The sequence below is a fragment of the Anguilla anguilla genome, chromosome 8 (genome assembly GCF_013347855.1).
Source record: "Anguilla anguilla isolate fAngAng1 chromosome 8, fAngAng1.pri, whole genome shotgun sequence".
Lineage (NCBI taxonomy): Eukaryota > Metazoa > Chordata > Actinopteri > Anguilliformes > Anguillidae > Anguilla > Anguilla anguilla.
The window spans coordinates 53,296,540-53,320,809 of NC_049208.1; the positions used below are offsets into that span (position 1 = coordinate 53,296,540).

The 24,270-nt window shown below is 44.8% G+C and overlaps 1 protein-coding gene across 2 annotated transcripts; it reads right to left on the reverse strand.

The window, feature by feature from the left end:
- Positions 1-522: 522 nt before the first annotated feature.
- Positions 523-23,156, reverse strand: slc44a4 (solute carrier family 44 member 4). 2 transcript variants are annotated; one of them, XM_035427800.1, is made up of 23 exons: positions 22,912-23,156; positions 15,984-16,032; positions 15,566-15,639; positions 14,631-14,709; positions 14,412-14,511; positions 13,317-13,448; positions 12,488-12,548; positions 11,265-11,379; positions 10,880-10,897; positions 9,519-9,602; positions 8,768-8,880; positions 8,357-8,479; positions 8,158-8,257; positions 7,421-7,513; positions 7,069-7,171; positions 6,362-6,624; positions 5,717-5,811; positions 4,913-5,016; positions 4,495-4,568; positions 4,095-4,165; positions 3,650-3,744; positions 2,611-2,695; positions 523-1,784 (listed from the first exon to the last, which is right to left on the reverse strand). In XM_035427800.1, the coding sequence occupies exons 1-23, from the start codon at positions 22,946-22,948 to the stop codon at positions 1,678-1,680; spliced, it is 2,175 nt and encodes a 724-aa protein (XP_035283691.1). In that variant the 5' UTR covers positions 22,949-23,156; the 3' UTR covers positions 523-1,677. The 2 variants fall into 2 exon arrangements, with proteins under 2 accessions (XP_035283691.1, XP_035283692.1); XM_035427801.1 differs by lacking the exon at positions 10,880-10,897 and having other exon boundaries at positions 22,912-23,155.
- Positions 23,157-24,270: the final 1,114 nt, after the last annotated feature.

The following is a 24,270-nucleotide window of genomic DNA, read 5'->3' on the forward strand; positions in this document are numbered from 1 at the left end:
CACACTGGAACAGTGCCTTAACAGATACCAGACCATGGGGCCCATCCACACACAGGAACAAATGCTTTAACAGATATATTGGTGTGGGTGAAGCAACAGTGAGCTGTCAATGATAGCATTGCATTTGTTCTCTAACACAAGGCCAGTATGATAGGGTTGCTTAATCATGTGACCAAGAGGCTCCTCCCACTTTGGAATGAATTCAAATTTGCAATTTCATGAATGTACTACAATTAGTGATGTTCAGAATTTTATTTGCTCATTGCTCTTAATAAATATATATTTTATCATTATTGCAGGTTTCTACAGCAAAATTGTTATTTTCTGTATAAAAAGGGATTTCAAAAAAACAAAATCACACATACACACTACTGTACCGAAATATATTGGGGTTTCTTTTTTACCTGGCTATGAAAATGATTTGGCTCCACATTTCAGTTTGTTTTCAGTTATTAAAAACTGGCCTGTCTATTCAATATAATTTTAAATTATTTAAAAACCAGCTCTTTCAAGCTGCAGTTTTTGAAATTGTAAAATAAACACATTCTATAAAATGTACAGTTTCTTCACATACACCTGAATCAGGCCGATTTAGAAAACATTTTTTACATTGTTGCTCACACATCATAACAGCTGTCCTCTCGATCACTGTCACTCATACATATTCAGTTGAGACTCCAGTTCTGTGAGAAATGTATCAACATGAAAAACAAATACAACGACTTACTTTTATGACTTGTGCTGGAAAAAAAATAACGGTAGATACTTGGCCCATCTGATATCGTTTAAAACAAATAACGCAATCTGTATAATGAACAACTATAAGCGCTGTTGTAAGCTGATAGAACACTTGAAAATTAACTCCAGGGAAAGTTTCTGGTTGGACGTGCCAGGCATACATCACGTAGGAATGATATGTAATGGGCAACCAATCACTTTCACTGAGATTTTTTTTTGTGAGAAACTCTCTAGGATCCTTGCTTACACAGTGAAGCACACACAGTGGATAAGGGCACTTCTGCAACTGATGTCCCAGGTCAGTATCCTCCTTGCTGGTGCTCTGTGATTGGCTGCAGACCGTCCCAGAGGACAAGCGTGATTGGCTTCCCGGCAGCCCCCAGAGGGTAAGCTGAAAAGTTTCTGTGGTGCTCTTTGATTGGCTGCAGAGTTTCTGTGGCTACGTTCCAAACTTGGAGAAGCCCGCCTTTTTCATGACGCAGTAAAACAATTAGCATTTTCTTTTAGCATTTTTTTAAAAGTGCAAACAGACACAGACATGTAAACTTATAACACTCCAACAGGCAGGAGAAAGAAAGGAGGGAGAGGAACAGTGAAGTGAAGAAAGATAGAGCGAGCTGTGAGATGACCATGATGCCACTTTACCCATAGGAAACAGAGGAGCCCCAATGGCAGCTGGTGGACACTTACTGGCTCCTTCCTGATATCTAGGAAATACAACCAGAAAGCATCCACCAATCACCTGCAGCCACTGTTGAGTTGATCGTTACCAATGGACTCTGTGATTGGTGGAGCTCCTCTCTACAGTTTTTTTTGTTTTTTGTTTTTTTGTTCATGAGTTAAGGTGACATCACAGCCGTCCCAACCCTTCGGAGTTATCACAGGGGCGGAAAAAGAGGAGGCGGGGGGGGGGGGGTCTTTTCACCATCCATCCTCTTCTCAGTTGCTTTTCGCCACTTTGTTCTTCTTGTTGAGGATGCCCATCAGATTCTTTGACATGTAATACGGCTTCTCGACACTTCCGTCGTTTCGCTCCAGGTCTTCCACTGCAGGAGGAGGGGCCCCAGGGGGTGAAACAAGCACAACCTTAATCTGCGTACCTGTGTGTCTACCTGTGTACCTTAGACCTGTTCAGCTTTGTACCTGTATGACTGTACAACTGTGTACCTGTGTACCAAAGACCTGTTCAGCTTTGTACCTGTATAACTGTACAACTGTGTACCTGTGTAATTGTACAAATGTGTACCATTGTCATTTTAGTTTATTGTTTTTGCCTGGAACCCGAGAGGGGGGAGGGTGAAGTTGTCTGTTTATTTCATTTTCATGTTGGTATGGGTGCGCTCTCTCTCTCTCTCTCTCTCTCCCTCTCCCTCTCTCTCTCTCTCCATGCGGCAACCAACAGTGTTTCCTGGAACTGCTGCACCTCCCTCCCAGGGGTGTCACCCTGGCGTGTGACACTGTACAACTGTATACCTGTGCAACCACACAACTGTGTACCTGTGTAACTGTAAAAATGTGCACCTGTGTAATGTCAGAACAGTGCAATCTTGTACCTGTACAATTGTTTAACTGTTCATCTGTAGAACTCTGCTGCTGCCTAACTGCCTGTACCTGTATAAATGTGTAACTGTACAGGGTTCAGCTGTTGAGCTGCGCATAGGTGTGTACAGACCACAAAGGTCACCTCAATGCTTCCCCTAGTGGCAAGCAGGAGCACTGCACCGTAATTCATGTCAGGGCTGAACAGGCAGGCGAACACAGTTAATACGTAACCGCCGTTAACTTCGACATCGGCTTTTTCCACCTGTACAACAGGCGAGCGGGCGGTGTGCGGTTGTCGCGGTGTGCGGTTGTCATGGCGGCAGTACTCACGGAAACAGAGGAAGAGCGTGTCCACGCACATGTTGTAGACGCTGAAGAAGCCGCTCGCGATCAGGTAGGTGCCAACCACCACGGTCTGCAGGACGGCACGCAGGAATAAGACTTAGTGGCGATCTGATCAAGGCTTTTAAATTCATAAAAGGGATTAACAAAGTGAACTACAAGAGACTGTTCAGGCTTGAGTTACTGTAGTAGAACGAGGGGGTATAAATTCAGCACAGATGTTAAGAAGTATTTCTTCCACACAGAGAGTAGTCAACTGTGTGGAAGAGCTTGCCAGGCCATGTAGTAGAGGCAGAAACACTGGGGGTTACTCAAGGCCAGGCTTAGTATGGTGCTAGATGCTATGTAGTTTGTTTGTAAACCGATCGTGTGAATGCTTAAAGTGTCCGTGAATGCGCATGCTCTGTGAATCGTTGTCTGGCTTTGCTGAATGCCACTTTTGGCATATAATGGATCAAACTTGATTTAATTCTATAAGTAAACTGCAAAATTTAGACACAAATTCATGGTGAATAAATGAATTTCGAAGAGTAAAAGACAACAGTGGCATTGGGTTTTAGCATGTTGCTATGTGGTCATTGCTGTAAAACTGCTCGAGCTCGTCTTCTGTTGTTTAATGACTGAAGGAGAATCATATTCCATCGACACTGCTGCCCGTCATATAAGAACACTGTCAATGCAAATACTGCACACACAATATGACGCACGTTTGGAGATGTTTACGTAAATTTGTATTGTGTGGTCGAACCACGGATTACGCAAGTTAGAATGATGAAGTTAGCTTGAGTTTGGGGTGTTGCGCATGTCAAAAAAGTTATCTTTTGATTACATGCTTGCAAATGTAAAGGCACACTTTAATCAGATCAATGTACAGGTAAACAGTTCCTTTGGAATCTTGGAATGAATGTATTTAAAATGATGAAATATTCTGCATGCAAATGTGGCTAATGTACTGAATACTGAAATGGCCTGTTTTTTTCTGGAGTGACCACCAGGTACAGTCAGACATACATGCACAAGGACTTACAATGATGGGCACCCAATAGTAGTTAAGCTGTTGGGCATTGAAGGTGTCCCCGGGCATTCTGATTCTCCCAGAGAAGAAGAAGAAAGCCAGCACACCTGAGGGGGTAAGGAGGAGGAGTTAACCGACTGACCAACCAATCATATCACTGTGTCTAAGGTCCAATGGCAACAGCAAAGTTGCTATTTGAAAATCAAACAGAAAGCATTGAGACAATATTATATTCATTAATATTACTAATATTACAATTTTAACCCAGTTCTAGCACTAGCCTTAAAGAGTATATTCGGCCTGACATTACAAAGTTGTATTCAAACACACTGTATGCGACAAAACAGAAACCTCAGAAATGGCAGGAATTTAAAAAATGAAAAACTGAACACTACTAATTGCAGTTACATATCATTAGAGTGGCAGCTGAATGAACTGATGGCCAATTATTTCTCACCGACTCCTCCCACAACCAGCAACTTCCCAAAGAACAGCAGCAGGTCCGTCACTTTATCCAGCACCACTACCCTGGGGGCAGAGAAAAGGTGTGTCAGGGAAACAAAACCCCCAGAAAACTTTGGTTCCGCTAAATCAAACACAACCAAATTGCACTCTGGGAAAAAATACTTATATGTCCACACACACACACACACACACACGCTCACACGCACACACAGACACACACATATGCACACACACACTCTCTCACACACAAACACACACACACTCTCTCACACACATGCACACATATGCACACACAAACACGCTCACACACACACACACACACACTCTCACACACACACACGCACTCTCACACACACACACACACACACACACACACACACAGCAGAACCTACCGGATGATGTTCCGCATTAGCAGCAGGAAGGCATTCTTCGCCGACACACAGAAGTTTTTTCCATATATGGCAACCTGTCAATCAAACAGCAGTGGCGCGGATGAACCATGTGACTGAGTAATGGATGAGTGACAGACTCGGACATAGACTGAAACATTTTACAGCCAATGGATAACGTACAATAATGCACAAGTCCCTAAATCCTGTAATAAAATGGACTTGATTGACTGAGACACTGACCCACACTGACAGGCAAATGTATAGACTGATTCAGACACAGGACAGACAGACCATGATGTATGACAGACGGACAGACAGACAGACTGACCATGATGTATGACAGACAGACAGTCAGACGGACAGGCTGACCATGATGTATGACAGACAGACAGTCAGACGGACAGACAGACAGACTGACCATGATGTATGCATTTCTGTTGAGAAACTTGATGAATTTCTCCAGACACCAGAAGCAGCACTTCAGGCAGCACATGACGAAACGAGCACAGCCATTCTGAGCGGCTGCAGAGAAACACAGCGACTTGCATCACAGAGGTTCAACTGAGAATCGCTATGGTTACAGCGACTTGCATTACAGAGGTTCAACTGAGAATCGCTATGGTTACAGCGACTTACATCACAGAGGTTCAACTGAGAATCGCTATGGTTACAGCGACTTGCATCACAGAGGTTCTACTGAGAATCGCTATGGTTACAGCGACTTGCATTACAGAGGTTCAACTGAGAATCGCTATGGTTACAGCGACTTACATCACAGAGGTTCAACTGAGAATCGCTATGGTTACAGCGACTTACATCACAGAGGTTCTACTGAGAATCGCTATGGTTACAGCGACTTGCATCACAGAGGTTCTACTGAGAAACGCTATGGTTACAGCCACTTACCTCACAGAGGTTCTACTGAGAAACGCTATGGTTACAGCCACTTACCTCACAGAGGTTCTACTGAGAAACGCTATGGTTACAGCCACTTACCTCACAGAGGTTCTACTGAGAAACGCTATGGTTACAGCCACTTACATCACAGAGGTTCTACTGAGAAACGCTATGGTTACAGCCACTTGCATCACAGAGGTTCTACTGAGAAACTCTATGGTTACAGCCACTTACATCACAGAGGTTCTACTGAGAAATAGACTGGTTCGACTGAGAATCAGAGGTTCTGCTAAGAAACACAGAGGTTGTATATCAGTGTTTCTACCTCTAAACTTGTGGTCCAAATATTCCAGTACGATCCGGATGAACTGGATGATCGTTAGGATCAAAGCCCCGAATGCCAAAGAGCCCACGTGGTATCTGTGCAGATGGAGTGAGAAAGAAAGAGAAAGAGAGAAACCGAGAGAGGGAGAGAAGGGGGAGGAGGAGAGAGAGCACGAGAGAGAGAGGCAAGACACCATTACATTACATCACATTTTATTTGGCGGAATCTTTTATCCAAAGCGACGTAAAATATGTGCATGCCAAAGGTCGCTGGAACTCCTACGGAGTTAAAATTCACATAAAGTATCTGTTATCCACAGCTGCGAACATCAAGTCTAGCTCACACGGTAAAAACACTGTCTAAGGGAGCATAGACTCGTACATAAACACCACCACAAACTAACTGGGTAGCCTAAATAATCAACACGTTCGGTATTCCAGGAGCCCAGACCCTGCCTGTTTTTGGGCTTGTCGTCAGCTCTCGAGGCGTCCACAGACGTCACCGACCGCCCGAGGCGAGCTCGTACTCCCTTCTCGTCTCACATCGAGACCGTTAGCACGTTAGCACATTAGCCACATTCGCTCGAGGCTGCCTGAACCCCGCGGAGACGAGGCGACGGCGCCCCCTGGTGGCAGCGGTCCTCACCGTAGGCAGCGCATGAAGGACTGGGAGACGGGGAACATGGGGATGTCCGAGGGCTTGTGGAAGGCCCAGTAGTAGGAGGCGAAGGCCCCGGCCAGGGTGCACTGGCCCAGCGCGATGACGAAGTTGACGCACCAGAGGAAGGCCAGCACGTTGTAGATCTGCAGGTTGAAGAGGTTCCGCTGGAACAGGCCCTCGTTGTTGTACTTGATGAAGATGCAGCTCGCTGACGGGCAGGTGCGCTGGTAGGCGGAGGAGTTGAAATTCTGGGAGAAAGAAAGAAGGGGTTGGGGGGAAAGGGGGACGAGGAAAGCGAGGAGAAAGGTAGAGATTATGGGGAATTGGGAGGAAACTATCTCCAAATTCCCCCAAACTCTCCTCCTTTTCCCCCACAATCCCCTCCCATTTTCCTATAATGTCCTCCCATTTCTCTGTAATCATCTCCCATTTCCCCACAATCTCCTCCCATTCCCCCTCAGACTCCTCCCATTACCATAGTCTCCTCCCATTCCCCCACAATCCCCTCCCATTTCTCTATAATCTACTCAGACTCCTCCCACCCCCTGCAGACTCCTCCCACTCCCCCTCAAACTCTTCCCACTCCCCCTCAGGCCCCTCCCACTCCCCCTCAGGCTCCTCCCACTCCCCCTCAAACTCTTCCCACTCCCCCTCAGGCCCCTCCCACTCCCCCTCAGGCTCCTCCCATTTACCAGTGGATTGCAGGACTGCGTGCCGTTGATGGAGCTGCATTCTGCTTCAGTGGAGTCCAGGGCCACAACTCTGTACATGGGATCCCCAGAGGTGGCCAGGTACCTGAGCGTTCACTGGGTCAACTCACATAACGGGGACATGGAGGGCACTGCCCGGCTCACTGACACGGCACGGCACGGCACAGACAGCCGGAATACCGCCCATTACTGACACACACCACAGACCAGCACATGATGGCATAAAGACACGCGTAGAAACGCAGAGCGCTCAAAACTGCAGGCTGGCACTCATGCAAGCACACACACGCACACACACGCACACACGCACGCACGCAAACACGTTAGAGGATACAGTGCAGTAACTCCCCAGTAGGCCACACACACCACCAGCAGGACGAAGGTGATGAGGGGGTAGACCAGCGATGACATCATGTGACTCACAGCCCTGCGGACAAGAGGAGCACACAGTCAGTTCTGATGATGACGTCATCGTCATAGTCACTGTTGAAGCAAGAGCATCATGCAGGTGGGTGGTGGTTGAGGCGAGTTCCTCCCCTTCACTTCACTGTAAAAGCACATACAAGCATGCTGAAATCATGGAATGGAATGGAATATAATGTGATGGAATGGGATATAGTGTAATAAACTGAATGGAAAGGAATATAATGGAACTGAATACATGGAATGGGATAGAGCGTAATATATTGAATGGAATGTAATGGAATGGAATGGGATCGAGTGTAATAAACTGAATGGAAATGAATACATGGAATGGGATATAGTGTAATGAATGGAATATAATGGAATTGAATACACGGAATGGGATATAGTGTAATGAATGGAATGGAATAGAATATAATGGAATGGGATATAGTATAATAAACTGAATGGAATGGAATGGAATATAATGGAATGGAATGGGATATAGTGTAATAAACTGAATGGAATGGAATATAATGGAATTGAATACATGGAATGGGATATAGTGTAATGAATGGAATGGAACGGAATATAATGGAACTGAATACATGGAATGGGATAGAGTGTAATGAATGGAATGGAATGGTAGTGCAGCAGGGAAGCTCGTACTTGCTGGACTCCTTGATGAGTGCGATGGCGATGAGAATCCGCTTCCGGAGGAAGATGAGAAGCAGGAGCAGGATGACTTCCACCACGGAGAGGATGATCACTGAGGGAAAAGGCGAAGAGGCAGGGTTACATTCTGTCTGTACCCACCAGGAGAGAGAGAGAGAGACAGACAGACAGATGGATGGATGGATGGACTCACAGAAGGCCAGCCAGGTGTCTTTGATCTGCAGGTACACAGAGAAGTTGGTGGTGAAGCCCACTTCCTTGTAGGTCAATGCGGAGGTTTTGAAGTTGTCATACTCCCAGTAGCAGTGCCATATTCCTGAGAGGAAAGAATCAGGAAGTGAGAAGCCTGTATGGGATCACAGTACAGACCCACACAGACACACCACACAGTACAGACCAACACAGACACACCACACAGTACAGACCAACACAGACACACCACACAGTACAGACAAACACAGACACACCACACAGTACAGACAAACACAGACACACCACACAGTACAGACCAACACAGACACACCACACAGTACAGACCAACACAGACACACCACACAGTACAGACCAACACAGACACGCAGTACTGACAGTGTGTGTTGCTCACCGTAGGCTATTACAGCCAGCACTCCCACTATGAGGACCCAGATAATCACCGCAGCCGTGAAGCGCAGGAGCAGGAGGAACATCATACTGAGCAGCATGGCGATCAACAGACCTCTGAGAGAGAGGGGGGGGGGGGGGGGGAGGGAGGGAGGAGAGGGGGGAGAGAGAGAGGGGGGGGAGGGAGGGAGGGAGGGAGGGGGGGGGGAGGGAGGGAGGGAGGAGAGGGGGGAGAGAGAGAGGGGGGGAGAGGGGGGGAGAGAGAGAGGGGGGGAGAGGGGGGGAGAGAGAGGGGGAGAGAGAAAGGGGAGAGGAGGAGAAAGGAGATGAGAGACGAAAGGAGAAGAGACAGAGGGGAGGAGGAGGACAGAGGAGGAGGAGGAGTAGAGAGTAAGTAACGTAGGATTGGTGGATGGGGTGCAGTAGTGGGCGTGGCCAGTGGGGCAGTCTGGTTATAAGAACACTGGGACCACACCAAACACAAGCCAAGGACAAAGAACTGAATGCTTCCAGTGTATAATCATATTTATCCCCATTTAGGAAAATATACAGATTGATATTTTAGTATATATGAACATCTGTTCATGCTTTGGGACTTTTTGTCCTCTAAAAATTCCATTAAGCAGTTCTGGAGTGTAGAGCAGGGCTGTGGAATCTGTCGACCACCAGGGGGCAATGTAGAACAAGATGTTCTCCTTCTCTGGTAAGGGGATTGGGGGGAGGTGGTGGTCAAAGAGCAATGACCTACTACTCACATGAGGATCCAGGGCCAGGATGAGGCAAAGTCCTCGAAGATGCGAACTCCCACCTCCTCCGCGTTGAAACCAGAAAACAGGTCACTAAGCAGGAAGTGGACAGTCTGGGGTGTTAGCGCACGTTCTAAAACAGCACTATTCTACAACAGCACCATTCTAGAACAGTTCCATTCTAAAACACCAGTATTCTACAACAGCGCCATTCTAGAGCAGCGCCATTCTAGAACAGTACCATTCTAAAACAGCACCATTCTAGAACAGCAATATTGTACAACATCACCATTCTAGAAGAGTACCATTCTAATACAGTACCTTTTTACAACAGCACAATTCTAGACCAATAGCATTTTAAAACACCCATATTCTACTACAGCACCATTCTAGAACAGCACACTTCTAGACCAACACCATTCTACAACACCATTCTAGAGCAACACCATTCTAGAATAGTACCATTCTAAAACAGCACTATTCTATAACAGCACCATTCTAGAACAGCAATATTGTACAACATCACCATTCTAGAAGAGTACTATTCTAATACAGCACTTTTCTACAACAGCACAATTCTAGACGAATAGCATTTTAAAACACCCATATTCTACTACAGCACCATTCTAGATAGTGAATCTGGATATTCATAGGTGTTCATTCGATAAAATAAACACGTCTGCTTTCAGAAAAAATGAGAGTACAGGGTGTGTTGAGAATTTCAAAATACTGTGCCTCTCTAAATTTGTAACAATATTGTCCATCCCTAAATATAAATCGATTGTGACTTTATCCATTGTGGCATTATTATTAGCAGAAATATTCTGCCAGAGCTACTGGGGAATTGCAAATATACTGACTAATTCCTGTACTGCTGCTGACTAGTGTTATTATAAATGCTCCGTTTGATTAATTTAATGGCCTCTTGAGAAAGTCAACATCGCATTAGTTTTGCGAGTGTTTAAAAGAATGTGGGAAAACAAACAGTGGATCTCATTAATCACTTCATGGTTCAGATACAGCTGTTGTTAGATAAGGTTCTGTGCCTTAATATTAGCAAAACTTTTGCAGTTACCGAAAACCTTTGCACTTTTCTTTCCAACCAATCAGATGCCTTCTTTATATTGTTTCAAACGACATGCTTTTCGCCATCAGTACCGACTACTGGCACTAAGAATACAGACAGACTGGAAAGTTAAGCAGATCACTAATGGTACTAGGAATACAGACAGGCACTACAGACAGACTAAAAAGCAAAAACAGAACACAAGTAGCACTAGGACTACAGACAAATTAGTCACCATTAAGACAAACATCACCAGGAGAAAATGGTGGTATCTAAGACTAACAATAGTAGAACAGCAACTCACGAGCCATACTGTGGATTTCTGAATGTGAGAAACAGAGAGAGATAAAGAGTTCACGCAGAGGGTGATATTATAGTGTGTGTGTGTGTGTGTGTGTGTGTCTGTGCATATGTGTGTGTGTGTGTGTGTGTGTGTGTGTGTGTGTGCGTGCGTGCATGCGTGCATGCTTGTGTGTGTGTGTGTGTGTGTGTGCGTGTGCGTGCATGCGTGCATGCCTGCCTGTGTGTGTGTGTGAGGGTGTTCGTGTGTTACAGTGCTCTGCATTGTCTGGTTCGTTTACCCACATGTGGTTTGCGGGTTTGTTGTGTGCAGAGAGCATTATGGGTAAACAGTGGTGTGGGAGAGTCAGAGAGCCAGAGCAGGATGTGCAGGAGGGGGCGGGGCTTACCCGGTGGCATTCCGGATGGCGTTGGCCGTCTGGTTGGGAGAGGACATTCCCGGAAGGATGAAGTCTCCCGGAATCTTGCCCAGAGAGCCAACTGAGGGCAAGCACCTTCCCAACACTGAGAGAGAGAGAGAGAGAGAGAGAGAGAGAGAGAGAGAGAGAGATGGAATACAACCACAACACCACACGTATTTACCTATACACAAACATTTACACACGCGCACACAAACACACACACAAACACGTGCACACACACTGTTATATTATGCTGATTTATTTTTATTGCAACTTTTTACTGTTAGTTATTGTTACTATGTATTGTTACTTCTATTGTTTTTATTTTTGTTTTTATACATTGCCATGTATCTACCAAGCTTTAGCAATACAAATGTACAAATTTGTCATGCCAATAAAGGGAATTGAATTGAATTGAGAGAGAGAGAGAGAGAGAGAGAGAAAGAATTTTAAAAAACCCTTTATTTGGATTACAAAATGATAACAAATTCTCAAAAATAAAAAGTAATGAACCAGCAAACAAAGACAATTAAATAAAATTAGTAAGGAGGAGTTGTTGGTGGAGATAGAGAACAAATGAGAAGGCACTGTGACATATTACTACAACACCTGCAATAGTGAACAATTTAATTTAATTAAAATTCAAATGTGCTTTATTTGCATGACAAGTAAACTTGTGTTGCAAAAGCAATGGGACATACAAAATGACAGACCCCTACAACCAGAAGAGGGGGAAGAAATAATAAAAGAAAAGAGTAACAAGCCCCCCCATACACATATGAAAGTATAGACACACACACACACACACACACACACATACATATGCACACACATACCTAGGTTAAAAGACACTTAGTTCATAATGCAACAATTTATGAATCAGTATTAATAATGAACACAGAAGATATTTTGTATTATACCACCATTTAGTCCACACTCTCTCTGACTGTAATTTGTGGCAGGCAGAGACATGCTGGGCTGCCACCTCTATTGCGCCGTCCTCTTCCCCCAGAAGCATTTTTAATTTATTTGGTACGGATAGGTATTCAATTTGATTAATCTGCGCAGTGAATTTGGCAAAATGTTGATTTCTGACTGAGAGGTACTTGAACACACGTCAGTGAACCGTGGTGTGGGACACTGTAACCGTTAGCTGTCCCGCAGGTAGCTGCGCACACACTGTCTGCAAAGACCGGAAGACAAAGTGTTACCTGACGATGAAGGAATGGTGAAGAAAGGACAAAGCTCTTTCTCAACAATCTCTTTGACGGGCTGTGAGAGAGAGAGACAGAGAGAGAGAGAGCGGGAGAGGGAGAGAGAGAGAGACAGAGAGAGAGAGAGCGGGAGAGGGAGAGAGAGAGACAGAGAGAGAGAGCGCAGGAGAGAGAGGGAGGAGAACCATCCGTTAGCATTTAAGCATACTCTCTAGTCTTTGATCAAACTAACAGTTAATCATGTATTAAACAACAGAGACACATTGAGTAAATTCACACACACACACACACACACGGGAGCATGCATGACCGTGCACGCAAACACACCCGCGGACACCCAGGAACGCAGGAACGCAGGAACAGGTCTTTCTTGAAAAATGCATTTTATTTCTCAGTGATAACAAACACAAACATGTAAAAAAAAAATTTTAAATGATACAATTCACACGCATGTTGGCACACTCACAAACACACATCAGCACACACAGATGCACTCACAAACCTACATCAGCACACACAGATGCACTCACAAACACACATCAGCACACACAGGCACACTCACAAACACACATCAGTACACACAGATGCACTCACAAACCCACATCAGCACACACAGATGCACTCACAAACCCACATCAGCACACACAGGCACACTCACAAACACACATCAGCACACACAGATGCACTCACAAACACACATCAGCACACACAGATGCACTCACAAACACACATCAGCACACACAGATGCACTCACAAACACACATCAGCACACACAGATGCACTCACAAACACACGTTGCCACACGCGGGCGCGGAATGTGGCGTACCAGCTTGGTGGTGGCCAGGTTAAGGGAGGGCACGCAGTACTGTGGTCTGGGAAAATCCTTCGCCTGAGCAGTCGGGAGGTAGAACTCAGGAGACAATACCCAGAATTCAGTGGGGCACTGTTTTACACACACCTGCAAAGAGACATTTTTTTATTCTTGTGGGCAAGTTAAACACTTAAAAGGGACATGAACAGAGTGAGAGAGTGGCTGACACCTTCACTTCCAAGGACACTGACACACTGAGTCACTGACGCATTGAGACAGAGACACAGACACACTGAGTCACAGACACACTGAGACAGAGACACAGACACACTGAGTCACAGACACACTGAGTCAATGACGCACTGAGACAGAGACACTGACACACTAAGACAGAGACACACTGAGACAGAGACACAGACACACTGAGTCACAGACACACTGAGACAGAGACACAGACACACGGAGTCACTGACACACTGAGTCACTGACACACTGAGACAGAGACACTGACACACACTGAGACAGAGACACAGACACAATGAGTCACTGAGACACTGACACACACTGAGACAGAGACACACTGAGACAGAGACACAGACACACTGAGTCACTGAGACACTGACACACACTGAGACAGAGACACAGACACACACTGAGACAGAAACACAGACACACTGAGTTACAGACACACTGAGACAGAGACACAGACACACGGAGTCACTGACACACTGAGTCACTGACACACTGAGTCACTGACACACTGAGTCACTGACACACTGAGACAGAGACACTGACACACACTGAGACAGAGACACACTGAGACAGAGACACAGACACACTGAGTCACTGAGACACTGACACACACTGAGACAGAGACACACTGAGGCAGAGACACAGACACACTGAGTCACTGAGACAGAGACACTGACACACTGAGACAGAGACACAGACACACACTGAGACAGAAACACAGACACACTGAGTTACAGACACACTGAGACAGAGACACAGACACACTGAGACAGAAACACAGACACACTGAGTCACAGACACACAGACACACTGAGTCACTGATACATTGAGACACAGACACACATGGGGTAAACTGACTTGCGTTGTGGGACACTGCAGGCCATTCAGGGCGGCTGCCATGATGTTGGTTGCCGTGGCGCACTTTATGATATTGAAATAAAACACGCTGTTCTTCTCTCTGTCAGAAACACAAGGGGCCATAACTGTGACACTCGGCGGAGGCTTCCGGAACGCCAGAGCGCAGTCACTCAGCACAGCACACGCACGCACGCTCAGAGAACAGACAGGTCAGTTTACTTGTTCAGTCCCAGGCCGCAGAACATTCCGGTGGAGTTGCGGGGGTAGAGGACGTGGCGAGGGTCACCGTACAGCCAGGCTGGACAGAGGAGAAGGAAACAAATGCATGTGAGGGCATGAGTGTGTGTGTGTGTGTGTGTGTGTGTGTGCGTGAGTGTGTGTGTGTGTGTGTGTGCATGTGTGTGTGTGTGTGTGTGTGTGTGTGTGTGTGTGTGTGTATGTGTGTGTGTGTGTGCGTGAGTGTGTGTGTGTGTGTGTGTGTGTGTGTGCATGTGTGTGTGTGTGTGCGCGTGAGTGTGTGTGTGAGTGTGTGTGTGTGTGTGTGTGCGTGTGTCTGTGTGTGTTTATGTGTGTCGGTATTTTTGTGTTCAAGTGTGTAAGTGTGTAAGGGTGTCTATGTGTGTAAGTGTGTGTGTGTGTGTGGATGCGTGTGTGTGTGTGCGCATGTGTGTGTGAATCTGTGTGTGTGTGTGTAAGTGTGTGTGTGTGAATCTGTGTGTGTGTGTGCGCGCACGCACGTGCGTGTGTGTGTAAGTCTAGAGCACACATTATCAAGATAACCTCATTGTCTATTCACTTTTGACCTGTTTCCAATTTTATGTTTGCCTGAGATAAGCCAAGAGCTTTCTACAAGGGGCCTAGGAGATAGAGTGGGAGGAGCTAGGAGATAGAGTGGGAGGAGCTAGGAGAGAGAGTGGGAGGAGCCAGAAGAGAGAATGGGAGTTGGGACAGGGGGCATCAGCAGTAAATGAGGAAGTGAACAGAGTCATTTTGGGATGTACCATCTGTACCATCCTCTCACACACATTTATATGCACTGCAACTCTACCAGCGCTGACAGGTACAGAGAGATAGTGAGAAGGAATGAGGGAAGGAGGAAGGGAGGAAGAGAGAGAGAAGCTGCACCGTTGTGTAGGGACAAAACATAAACTTACCCATAATTCCCACCACCAGGTATCCTCCAATGGCAGCCATGAAGAGAATACAGCAGATCACATCTGTGCAGCTCCTGAGAGAGAGAGAAATAGAGAGAGAGAGTAAGTAATAGGAGCAATCGCAATACAGTAAAATCATTTAGACCAGAATCCAGTGAAATCATTTAGACCAGGATTCAGTAAAATCATTTAGACCAGGATCCAGTGAAATCATTTAGACCAGGATCCAGTGAAATCATTTAGACCAGGACCCAGTGAAATCATTTAGACCAGGACCCAGTGTAATCATTTACACCAGGATCCAGTGAAATCATTTAGACCAGGATCCAGTGAAATCATTTAGACCAGGATCGAGTGGATCTGCAGGGGAAGACTGAAGCGGACGGGAAGGGGTGGGACGGGGCGGGAGGACACTCACCTGTTGTGTATCGGCCCATTGAACGTGGGATCGTGCTGGGCTGGATCCCCTGCAATGAGAGAGGGAGGGAGGACATATTTACCTCCAAAGACTTTGCCTGTTCCAATAACATAAACAACATGCAAAGCGAAATTCTGTCCTTGATTCAATACCCATAGTGTGACAACGCTGCCTTTGACAAACTGCTGACACACGCGTTCACTACTGTACTACTGTACGAACACATACGCGCACACACACTCTGCACACACACACAAACACACGCACACTCCCCACACACACACACCATGTGCACACACACACACCTGCCACAGAATGCACAGCAGCTACAGACAGAGGGTGTGGAAGCACTATTCCTATGCGGACTCAAACAGGATGTGCTGACACACGTGCTGACTGCTCTCCCCACAACTCTCTGTGTGCGTACCTGTGTGTGTGTGTGTGTGCGTGTGCGTGTGCATGTATGTGCCGTGTGTGTGTGTGTGTGTGCATGCGTGCATGTGGTGTGTGTGTGTGTACATCTGGTGTGTCCGTGCATGTGTATGTGTGTACGTGCATATGTGTGTGTTTGTGTGTGCATGCGTGCGTGAGTGTGTGACCGACTTCGCTGGAATGAGGCTCAAACGTTAATGAGTGAAGGGACTAAAATGTTGAGGAAGTTAAAGCTGAGATTTGAAGGAAAACTCAATATGACTGTGCTGTTTTACAACTGTGCTACAGGACCTTGTTAGCTGGAATAAAAACTATCTTCCTGAAAGACAGGGAGACAGAGAGAGAGAGACAAATAAAGAGAGTGAGATTTATTTGAATTCATCTACTTTTTCTTGCACATTGATTTCAGGCTGTTTTCTAGGCCGTGTTCAAAGCTTGTTCCAAAAACACTCCCGGAAAAAAATTCAAATAAGTCGTTCCAGTGATGCATTCTGAATGTGAAAACAGAGGCAAATTCACTTTTGTTCTCCTACATTGTAGTACTCTGGATTAAAGCTCCTGATAAAAGGAGAGAGAGGGAGAGAGAGAGTGTGTGAGGGAGAAGAGGAGAGGGGTAGAGAGAGAGAGAGAGAGAGAGAGAGGGAGAGGGAGAGGGAGAAGAGGAAAGGGGTAGAGAGAAAAGAAATTTGAATTTAATTTAAATTCAGTGACGGATGCAGATAGCCCTGGAGAGGGAGAGCGAGCCGACGCACGCCCTTGTCCGGAGCGATTAAAACACTCGAGCATTTCTGGAAACCACCCGCCCACCACTTCCTTATGGTTATCTGAAACCTTCCGCCAACATGCTATCTACTACAGTCGAGGTAATTGAGCTTTTACTGTCCCCTCATTGAAACTGTTTTGCAAAGGAACCTGAGAGTAAGTGCAGACAAGTCAACACGCAACAGCACACATAAAAACAGATAACCTATTAAAAATGGATAAACCTGTATAGCGATAAAGAATCTGTATAGTAAGCTGCCTGACCTCCCCGGTGCATCTCATCGAAAAACAAAGCGTGACTTGGCTGTTACATAATAATAATAATAGTAATAATAATAATAATAATAATAATAATAATAAATTGATATTGAGGTCCAGGTAATTAACAGAAACTAGAATAAAAACAGGGTGGTGACATTGCGGTTTGGTTGCACAAATACCCTTAGGAGACAAGGTGTGTGAGAGAGAGTGAAAGAGAGAGAGAGAGAGAGTCAGTGAGTGAGTGAGTGTTTGTGTGAGTGAATGAGTGAGTGAGAGAGTGAGTGTTTCTGTGAGTTGGTGTGTGAGTGTGTGTGTGTGTGAGAGAGAGAGAGAGGGAGAGAGAGAGAGAGAGAGAGGGCGAGAGAAGGAGAGAGAGAAAGGGAGTGGCAAACACTGAAAAGACCACAGAGGTGAAACCAGTTTCTCTGCATGCGTTGTGTCGCATTACAAAGGGACAGTAAGTGGTGCTTCACCAGATGAATCACATGACGGCAGCCGAAGGGTCTGGCTTTGTTCTGTGAGATCTGTGACCTCACAGCAGTTACCTTTACTGCTTCTGCTAGGGTACACTAGCATTCATTTTTACGAACTAAGAAGCTGGAACAGCTTGACATAACACAGGCTGTTACTCAAAGTCTGAACAGCAGCCTGGTTTTATGTACGTATATAAGCATAAAGATACGCGCCCAAGCGCAGAAACACTGCGTTTAATATACTGCGCCTGCACAGCTACGAAATGCCACTTATTTAAATATGTTTTGAAATGCGAGGAAACGTCGAAGCTGTCCGTGTCATCGCTCCACGGCGTATCAGGAAGTGTGCGCGTGTTTGTTTATGGAACAGGAAGTCATCCAACCCTGCACTTCAAGGTTAACAAGTTTGCAAGCTGGACTGAAAAACTGATGACCCCCATGACTACAAACACAATTTATAATTTAATATTAACAGTGATCGGCTTAATGGGGGGGGGGGCGCAAGAACATGCTGCGTGTGTGTGTGTGTGTGTGTGTGTGTGTGTGTGTGGGTGTGTGTTTGCGTGTGTGTATCCAGGTGCACTGTAATCTTTTCTCAGAATAATAAAGCGATTTTCATGAGAATCAGATGGGAAGTAAAGATTAGGACTGAACACAAGTGACACAAGTAACATGAGTCAGAGATAAAGTATCGGCATAGATTCAACCATTCCACTACAGTATATACTACATACACACTGACTGAGCATAACAGTACATTAACACTGCACTGAGAGAGGGTTAATACAGTACATACACACTGACTGACTGGACACTACAGTACATTAACACTGCACTGACAGGGAGGGTTAATATACTACATGCACACTGACTGACTGGACACTACAGTACATTAACACTGCACTGACAGGGAGGGTTAATACAGTACATACACACTGACTGACTGGACACTGCAGTGAGAGAGAGGGTTAATATACTACATGCACACTGACTGACTGGACACTGCAGTACACTGGGAGGAGGAGAAAGTAAGACAGAAAAAATCGCACCAGCTGAAGCACCTTTCGAATGAAACTGAACGAAGAGACCGAACAGCATCTCGCCACCTCTTCTCTCTGCTTGTAAAAAATTAGCCGCGGTTCTATTTAGGTCTTAACAGGTGACTCATTCAGAGACGGGTGTGTCACGACCAGGTTACGATGGTACAAAGATCAGAGGTCAATGGGGAGGCTGTTGGGGGGTGGGGGGAGCGGTCAATATACTTTCTTTATCTGTAAACTCCCCAGTGCTGATTCCTTAACATTATTCATGCACCCACCCATGTCCCACCCCCCACCCTGCCCCTTTAATTTCTTGAGATTGAGGGGAAAGTTTTAAAAACACAAAATTGAAATGAAGGCCTCAAAGAGGAGCAACGATTTCTTTTCTCCCCATCCTCAAAAATTGCTACTTTTTTCTTCATATTCGAGCTTTTAACTTTTAACTCAGGCTGGGAGTAGGGGTGGGGGGGGGGGGGGGGGGGGTTTCCTTACAGAAATTCAATATGCTTCAACTGATTTGTGAATGCATAGCTATCTGAAATCGGTAATAAATTGCGCATTTTCCTCATGTTTTGAAGCACTGCGATCTTTATCTGACCCTGACGATACGTTTTATGTCGATGCATTGTGGTATATCCCATTTCCACAAAGGTTCAGCACAATTGAGAAGGTGGAGCCCTTACAGTCAGGATACGTTCAGATTACAGGCTGAAGAGGCCCAGATATATATATATATAATGTTTTTTACTTGCATGTGACGCAGCTCTGATTTTTTTATGAGCTGTGTGAACACAAATCAAATCTTCGCCTGTCGGATTTGGGCCACTTCTGTTTTTTTTTTTTTTAACGTCGCGCTTCATTGCGCAGTCGTAGATTGTCGGTGTTTTCATTCTGGTCATGTCCAGAACAGTTTACTTGCAGCTGACTTGCCTAATATTGAGCATACAAGTACACTCAATAGCTGACTTGCCTAATATTGAGTATACAAGTATACTCAATAGCTTACTTGTCTACCATTGAGTATACAAGAATACTCAACAGCTTACTTGCCAACTATTGAGTATACACGAATACTCGATAACTTACTTGCCTACTATTGAGTATACAAGTATAATCAATAGCTTACGTGCCTAATATTGTATACTCAATAGTAGGCAAGTAAGTTGTTTTGACCATGTCTATTCTGTTTTGTCTGCAATGGCTCACTTTTAAAAAATGGAGGAGAACAAGTATTTCGTTTTCGCACGCGGGTTCTTTCAGAGCAGAGGTCTGTTCTCACTTACGTCACACACGAGTCATTTATAAACATGAAGCTGATGCTATCTATCAGAAATCTAAACTAAAATTAGACCCGATTCATCATTCAGATGAACTCAGATATGAAACGTTCCGGAACATTATGAACATTCCATCCCTCGAGGAGGAAGTTCACCGAGCGTCTGTTGGCCCAAGTTTTCCGTTCCGTAGGAGGTGGGCGTGTCGCGCTGAGGGCAAGTGGCCAGCGGGATAGCGCACCGCCAGGAGTTAAAGTGTGTAATTGGCCACCGTATAACGATCACACCTTTATACTGTGGGACATAATAGAAAAGGAACTGGACTTCCTTATCCTAAAGGTCACGGGTTCGATTCCCAGGAAGGACGCGGCCGTTGTACACTTGAGCAAAGGTACTTAACCCGCATTGCTTCAGTATACATCCAGCTGTATAAATGGATGCAATCCAAATGCTGGGTAAAAAGTTGTGTAAATCGCTATGAATAAGAGCGTCGGCTAAATGCCTGTAATCTAATATAATCAAATCTAATCCTGACCTGCAACTTTAAAAAACACTCTTGAATACACTCTGAATTAATAAGAGAGGATGCTTGTCCAAACCTTTGCGGAAGAAGCCAAAGAAGACTAATAAATACTAAAGAAGACCAATAAATACTCTCCTCCACCCAGGTGCAAAAAGTCATTGAAGTTGTTTTTTTCTTTTTCTCCAAAACTGAATTCTAATAGCTGTAAAATGCTCAGTGGACTGGCAGGATTTTACAGCAATTAGAGGTCAGATTTGGAGAAAAAGAAAAACAGCTTCAGTGAATTCCGGACCTGGGCTCTGATTGGACCAGACTGGCTGATCAGGAAACAGTGGAAACATGCTGCCTGTGTCACAACCGTATCCATTAGGAACTAACAGGGGCCAAGGCTGGTCCCAGAACAGGGCTCACATTCATAAAGTCTCACAGTCCAGGTTGCCGATCAGGGCTTTTTAGCCCTTTAAGATGTGAGGTCACAATTACGCAATTAGAATGCTCTCAACTTTAACATTCTAATTCCGACGGAACAATCACTACCGGTAATGGAGAGCGATGGAGTTCCACCAGAACACTGACGTTGAATTTTGAAAAGGAAAATAAATAAAAAAAGAAATAAAACCCATAACATTCTGAAAAACCCACTCTTCAAAGGGTTAGCTATGTTTGCCAGGTCAATTTTCTTTTGTCAGATGGGCTTTGCAGCTCATAATGGCTAAGGTTAGCATATGGTCTGGGGAAACCTGATACTAAAATGGAAAACCAGTCTGGATCCCAGAGGCCTCCTGAATAGGCCTACACTTCGATCTCCGGGGTATAAAATCAGCTGAGAATAAATTAAATAAATATTTCGAACTGAGCTGAACTCCTGAGTCTCCTCTTCGTCAAAGATCACGTGACACAAGCCTCCAACCCACCACTTACTCCACTCTTAATTCTGTGCAATCGCGTAGGACTGTCACATTGCATGTGCCCCGCGGAAAAGCTGTGTAACGTGTTGCCACACACACGCACACACACACACACACTCTAAACACCACCACCATCCCTTTTCACAAATAATTACAAATGAACCTCAGCGGTGACATCGAAGGGCACTATGCAAACACGCGCTCTGCCTTTAATGAACTGGTCTTCTGTTGTTGCTGGCTGCTCAATTCACCGTGTGAAACTGTGTAATTGATGTAAATACTGTTTTTACACTCTTTCGTTGTATGATTAATCCATGACTCCCCTAATGATCATAGCTGGTCATGCTGATCAGTCAGTCTCAAAGTTTGTGTTTTCAGCATAATAATTTTAGACTGGACACTTTTTTCCCCACAATAAATTGTGATTTGGACACGTACAGTAAGCAGGATTTTTAAAAAGGAGGACAGGGGCCGGCAGGAGGGTATAATGAACACAATACTAGACAATTTGCTTGTTCATATATGGAACGACCGAACAAACCTAACCGGATATTTGAGCTCGAATTCTCTTTAACATTCATATTTTATATGTATTATACAGGCTATAGCTACGTCTCTTTTGAACTAGCAAAAAACTTTGTTTTCCGCTTTTATAACAGGTGGATTAATAATCTTCTAGGCATAACGATTAGCTACTCCCCAGGTGAAACAAAATATTATAACATTCAAATATTCTTCAGCACACTATTTTTGGGTAGTTTTGTGCCAACCATTGTCAAAACAAAAGAAAAAACAACAAACAACATCCCCATCAATGCAACTGCGAAGAAGGCTACATCCCAAGTCCCTACATAGTCCTATAACTGCATTATAATTACGGTTTAATTTAACACGAAGTTTATACAACGCAACTCTTCCTAGACAAGCGTTAGTCGCCTTCCAATAGCAGACTAGCAACAAACAAATTTGTAAACGCAGATTTCCATATAATTAACATAAATAGTTAGCTCGTAGTCAACTGGGATTACTTCAACCAATAAAGAAAAGACGAGAAATGGCAGTTTTAAATAATTGCATGAAAAGGTATTATGCTGCCTAGCTTCATAGATGACAGTAAAAATCAAAATGTATAAACAGGTTATTACGACAGAACTTTAACATCAAGCTTGCCAGCCAGTCAGCTAAATTAAGTTCGCTAGCCCTCAAGCAATCTGGCAATCTTCACGGTTTACTCATTTTGTTTAAAACAACTCACCATATTCCGACTTGTCCTCGTCCGACTTTTTGCCCATTTTCACCTGTTATTCTTAATACTTCCTGCTCGTTTTGTTTGGGGGAGACTACGCCAAGATCCGTTTAAAAAAATAAACTTGCTCTCGGTTAAATCTCTCCAACTCTTCCCGTTTATTTCCCCGTTCACTGTTGCCAGGTGCAACGTCACAGGTGCACCTGCCTTGGGATGCACACCTGAGTGTACTTTTACAGTCTCTGGGGTGTACACGCCGCAGAACGCCTTTCCTTACCTGCGTGATATCGTGACATACGTGCCCCCTGGCGTCCGATAGGCGCCATTGTCTGCTGGGGCGTTCGTCACTTTACCGTCAAAGATGGACGAAACATGTTGACAAAGATAGGCCTACGTTACGATACATTTCTAGACATAATGCTAATCAGTGGCCGATCGCGTTCGTTGTTAGGCCTACGTTTACAATAACATAGCTTGGTAACAAAGACATAACCCATCACAACAGGGGGTATTATTTTGTTTTGTATTGTTGTTTATATGTCAGAATACACTCATGAAGTGGAAGCTAAATGTATCCCAAAGCTAATACATTAAATCCAAAATTGAAACGCTTCCAGTCAAAATGAAAACACGAGGCCACACTGCAAAATGATCGGAGTAAACAATGAAACAATTAAAGTGAGTCAAAATCATAAAATATTACAACACATAACACACGTATATTTTAAAATGAAAATGCAGAGTGGCATTCTTTCGGTATTATTATCAGTTGCTGCCAAACGGCACATGACACGTAGAGGACACCTTAATGTCATTTTAAGAATAGCCCACTTAAAGTACAAAGACTACAACCATTTGAAAATGACAATATTTGGAAACAATGCGAAATTTAAACGTGTTAACAACGTAAACAACTGTATGACAGACAAGCAGTCTCAGAGGCTCTTGTGAGATTTTGCACAGGTGGCACTGACTAGATGCTTTTTCATAAGGTGAGGAGGACATTGAGTTGGTGGCTGATCCCGTTGGATCAGAATCAAACTGGGCGTAGACACCGTTGAATCAGAGGATCAGAATAGAACTGGTGGTCTATCAAAATAGACACAATGGCTTCAGAGAACAGAACTGGCAGAAGGTTGTGACCTCAGATATGATGTGGAAGGTGTCCAATCCCTTTGTGCTTTTTTTTTTTTTTTTTCAGTAGGACAGAACTCAGAGCAAGAGAGGGTTGAGGGACTATATCGGCAGGTTTGGGGACGGAACAGTTAACAAGGGTGAGTCCGAAGCTCTGAAGCCTAAGAAGAAATCATTTTTACTTTTTACCCGTTGCGTTACTTCCTGGTTCTTACCTGCTCCCCATAGGTTTCT

What these genes read in the sequence shown, in the direction of transcription:
- slc44a4 (XM_035427800.1), bottom strand. Translation starts at nt 22,948, where the DNA reads ATGGGCAAAAAGTCGGACGAGGACAAGTCGGAATATG. An exon ending in AGACACCTGGCTGGCCTTCT is followed by an intron (nt 8,258 to 8,356) that starts GTGAGTCCATCC and finishes CTTTTCCCTCAG; the next exon opens with TGATCATCCTCTCCGTGGTG. An exon ending in GCTGGTTGTGGGAGGAGTCG is followed by an intron (nt 3,745 to 4,094) that starts GTGAGAAATAAT and finishes TTACCCCCTCAG; the next exon opens with GTGTGCTGGCTTTCTTCTTC.